This window comes from Meleagris gallopavo, chromosome 13 (genome assembly GCF_905368555.1).
Source record: "Meleagris gallopavo chromosome 13, MGAL_WU_HG_1.1, whole genome shotgun sequence".
Lineage (NCBI taxonomy): Eukaryota > Metazoa > Chordata > Aves > Galliformes > Phasianidae > Meleagris > Meleagris gallopavo.
In genome coordinates, this window is record NC_139416.1 from 1,847,717 (window position 1) to 1,852,490 (window position 4,774).

Below are 4,774 nucleotides of genomic sequence, written 5' to 3' on the forward strand. Positions count from 1 at the left end.
AGGGAGCCTGACTGGGTGAGAAGAGCAAAGGGGGCTGCCTGCACAGGACTGAGGTGCCCCAGGAATGGACCTCAAATCCTCTGTGTGAGAGAAAAGAAGGATGGCAAGAAGGAAAATAATTGTAAGGAGCAGAAGGCTAGGCATTGTTCATACTGGCTCATTTTAACCCTGATCTAGCCGAGAATTTCATCTGTTCTGGTCTCTGTGCAAAGAGCAGGGAAGTGTGAGGTTGTATCAGTAACATTCAGCATCCAGCCTGTAAGCCCATGCTTTCTAGAACACCAGTTCCCAGGGGAGCTTCCAGCCTCTGCACAGTGACAGTTAATGGCACAGTAACTTCTGCTCTGTTCTGTCCTTGTCACATCGGAGCTCATGTCACAAGGAAGAGGTAGGAAAGGGGCAGGACTGCGAGTGTGGGCAGAAAAAACTGCAGATAAATAGTTTGAGCAGAGCTCTGGAGAACAGTCTTGTGAATGAACACACCAAGATGCTGTGTCAGAAGCCATGAAGAGAACCATACGTCCTCCAATCGTTTAATGGGAGCAGTAATGATCTCTAAAACACAAGTGGATTGAGCAAGCCTTGTGCAAGCACATGGAAGATGTTCAGGGTTTTATTTACATGAAAGAGGGCTTCGCATTGGAAAGAATTTTCCTTGTGTCTTTCTCCTGTTTGATTCTGAATATGGAACTAAGGTTTTTCCCTTAGAGCAATAATAGCCACTCTAAGGAGACATTCTTCAAGTCCCCTCCTGGGGCTAACGTTTCTTATCATATACACACAAACACACAGGAACATGGCAACCAAAGACACTTGATGCTGGTAGAAGAATACTGAGAGGGTGTATGTGAGCTCAGAATGCAGGATGCAGAAAGGTGAGAAGTTAAAATGGAAGAAAAAGCATTTGCATTGAGCATAATACAGTTCATGTCTGAGGTACCTTCCTAATATTAGCCTCTTAATTCATTGCCAGTATGGTTGCTCACTTAATTTAGCAACAAATGGGGGAAATTGTGCAAGAGGAAAAATTTTCACTGCTTCATTTAATGTTTGTAGTTCACCCCATTAAATGTCTGATGCACCAGCTGTAATTTTTTTGCCTTTTACAATTATTAATTGCAATAGTTGCAAGCAATCTCAGATGACGAACTTTGCAAATTACACAAAAAAGCAGCACACTGGCTTTTCCCTGCACACTGCAGTGGGCACACTCACTCCCTGCACACTCACAAGAGGCCAGGCTTCCTCCTTCCTCAGCCACACGTGGTGTGTGAGCCTCACGCTGTCCCTTCAGTGTAAGCACTGTGTGGGAAGTCCAGCTCTTGCTGCTCAAATTGCTCCTATTTAGAGCCTGTTTATTGTCCCAGTAGCTGTCTGCTCGTCAGACAGCTCCAGCTCCCTGAGTAGGCAGGCACATAATTACACAGATCAGACCTCAAACTCCTCTTCCTTACCCTAAATTAATTGAAGGACGTTCAGGCTCTGAAATAAAAAGTCATTTCCAAAGAGAAGCAAGCTACAGCCACCAACCTTTCAGCAATCCAGTCAGTCTAACTGCAGACATCCCATTTTCATTTGCAGTAGTAAATGTTTAGCAAGTGAAACCTATAATGATAAAACTACTCTCACTGGGAGAGGGAAGCAGTGAGTCAGCATTAAAAATGAAACTTCAGGTCCCCAGATAGGAATGCTATAGAACTACACGGCCAACAGAATTGCAGTGTTAATTTTCCAGATGTATCGGTATTCACAGTAATTAGGAAGTTCCTTTGGTCAAAGCAGGGCAGTTTGCAAAGTTCCACCTTGGACAGAACGCATCTGGAGCTCCTCACTATTACACAACACGGAAGCAGGAAACAAAACAAAATATACTTTATTAAAATTAAGCATGTTAGCACCTCAGTGTAACCTGGAGAATTCGAACAGTCCAGCAGTTAACCAGTCCAGCGGGCTAAGTGGCTGAACATCCTGAAGTGCATTCCAATGGTAAAAAAGTACCATGACTGTTAAAACGCGTGTGTTCTCAAGAAGCTAGGATGCACAAATGGTCTCGTTTGTAAGGAGAGACGTTGTGCTGCCTATTGTCTTGATGGGAGCATAGATCTGCTGGACCAATTACATATGCTAAATCAGATAGGGTAGCAGGTACCTGCTTTCCCTACCGCCCCATCCCCCCCAAAAAAACAAAACAAAACAAACTTGCTGCTTACTTGACTTGCAGGAAAATCAGTACACCGCAGAGCTGAAGTTAGAGCTACATATCAGAGAAAATAAATTAAAATGAAAATAACAGGAAATACTTAGTACATGAATAGACCTGTAGTATCCTCACAGTCAACCATCCAACTCAGTACACACAGCAATAAAGAAATGACCCATGCATCACATAGCAGGCTCCGACAACCAATGCCTTCAGCTGAACTGGCTACATGATCAAGAGATAAACCTCCAGCTAACAGATGCCAATGTGCCCTTTTGTTCCCTCCTACAGAGGGCATTGAAACCCACGGTTGGAAAGCTATGTTAGCCAGCATTACAAAGATTACAATATTTTCAAACCAAAGATACTTTTTACATTTAGAAAATACTTATATAAAATGTAGTAAAATCGACATCTCGACCTACTAAGTGTAACACATTCCAAGTACAGGAAGATGATCTTACAGACCCAGAAGCCACCTGGGCACTCCCTCAAAAGTAATTATGGGCACACTGTGGTGAACTGCCTTTTGTTTCCCAACACACATAATAGTCAACCTGTGTCCCCCCCTCCAGCCCAAGTACGCACGGAGATGGAGTCAGAGCGGCACGCCAAATGCCCTCCTCCTGGAAAGCACCAAGGGCTCCGTTCCATCGCTCAGTCCAAGCTCATCACCTCACTCCCCTCATTCCACAGCCTTCTGGCCAACTTCCATTTGGTTTCCTGTTGCTGAATGCGAGGGGACTAATGCTGGCTAGAAACAGAAACTACACGATCATTCCACGTAAATTTGTTACAATACTTTTAAATCTTGGTTTAAAACACGCAAGCACATTTCATTAAGGTCTTACCTAAGGTACAGATTATTAGTCATGCCAACTAGGTTAGGATTAGACAGCAAGGGTTTGCAACCACTGCAGATATGTTTGCTTCACTTTGGCTTCACCCCAGTTCGCTGAATGAAAGCCAAGGATTTAAATTCCGACGTGTTACAAAGCCTGTGTTTCACGAGAGGGAGTTCTTAAGCCACTGGGATAAACTACAGACATCAAATGCCACCAGGTTCTTTGTACCAGGTCACAATCCTTGCTAGTGTTGAGAGCAGAGACAACTGTAACAAATACGTATGTACTGCTGAGAAAGCCAAGCCTATATGAGCACTCTTAAATTTTGGGATTCTTTCACACTAGAAATGGCAGTCTTTTATGGCATCAGTAATTTACTGAAGAAACACATCACCCTGAGAGGGTTTTCTAAAGCTTTCCTCATGCCTTTGCTAAGCAAGGCCAAGCAAAACATGGTTGTTCGTTCCTATGATGGGTACAGTGGCAACCATGCTTTCAGACGTGCCTTCTCCAGGGGGTAGCGTTCCTGCCACCTCAACTGAGCGCAGTTTATTTGCTGAAAACCAACACCCTACATCCACTTAGTGGTGACACGGGGTCCCAATGCCCTAAATGAGAACAATTTCAAACTACACAGAGGATGCCAGCGGACTTGGCGTAGGTCTCTAAGAGGACGCTGTGTTTGTAACAGCGTTCCTCGGCATCTCCTGAATCCGGTGGGTTCGCATGTGGGTGAGCGAGGCCACGGCCCGTGGCGGCCCTGTCCCGGGGTGATGGAGGCTCAGCGTTCAAGCAGGGCCCGGCCATGCCCCGGGAGGCGTCGGCCGCCCTCAGAGCCCGTGGCGCTTTCGGGCCCCGACGCTGGCGGCGTGGAGCAGCCGGTCCTTCTCTCGGATCTCCTCGCGGAGCTGGGCCTCGGCCAGACGCAGGCGGCGGATGCTGCCCTTCATCTCCTTCATCTTTACCTCCAGCAGAGCGATGATGTCACGTTGCTCGTTCAGCTTCCTCAGCAGCTCCTCCGACGTGGTGCCGGACGACAAGGAGTACGAATGGTCCGGCGGGCCGCCTTCCACGGGGCCTTCCTGACCTACCGGCAACCAGCAGGGGCTGGGCCCGGCAGCGGCGGCCCCGAGCTCCACCTGCACCGTCAGGTCGATGGGCTTCACGTCCTCGGCCGCGCCCCCTACCGGGGCCTCGGCGGCGGGGCCGGGGCCCTGCGGGGCGACGACGACGGCGGCGGCGGCGGCGGAGGCGGCGGCGGGGCGGGGGCGGCGGGCGGCCCGCGCTGCTTTGCGCTCGTTGACGCCGCGCAGCGGGAAGATGGTGGGCACCCGCACCAGGTAGGACTTGCGGCCGCCCTGGAAGTGCTCGCTGCAGACCCGGTGGCCGGTGGTGGGCTGGAAGGTGCTGAAGCAGCCGCTGACGCCCGCCCGGGAGACGTTCTTCAGCCAGAGGCGCCTCAGCTCCTCGTCCTTGGGGAAGGTGTAGAAATGCAGCGCCTTGTCGCGGTGCGAGTTGTTGTAGCAGCCCGGCACGCAGCAGGTGAAGCCCGGCATGGCGGGGGTCCCTCGGGGCGCGGACGCGGGCCCCCCGCCGGACTACAGCTCCCACAAGGCCAACCGCGGCCTCTCGCCGCTCGCCGACGCCGCCCGCCCGGGCCGCACCGGAACTACGCGGCCCACAATGCAGCGCGGGGAGCGGGAGGCCGAGCGCCGCTTCAGCGCCGCGC

The 4,774-nt window shown here is 50.4% G+C and overlaps 1 protein-coding gene across 1 annotated transcript; it reads right to left on the reverse strand.

Moving 5' to 3' along the window:
- Positions 1-1,850: 1,850 nt before the first annotated feature.
- Positions 1,851-4,746, reverse strand: THAP11 (THAP domain containing 11). Its single transcript, XM_031555445.2, has one exon. The coding sequence runs from the start codon at positions 4,599-4,601 to the stop codon at positions 3,876-3,878; it is 726 nt and encodes a 241-aa protein (XP_031411305.2). The 5' UTR covers positions 4,602-4,746; the 3' UTR covers positions 1,851-3,875.
- Between the last annotated feature and the right edge of the window lie 28 nt (positions 4,747-4,774).

Excerpts from the sequence above, each read along its gene's own strand:
- THAP11 (XM_031555445.2), bottom strand. The coding sequence starts at position 4,601 with ATGCCGGGCTTCACCTGCTGCGTGCCGGGCTGCTACAACAACTCGCAC.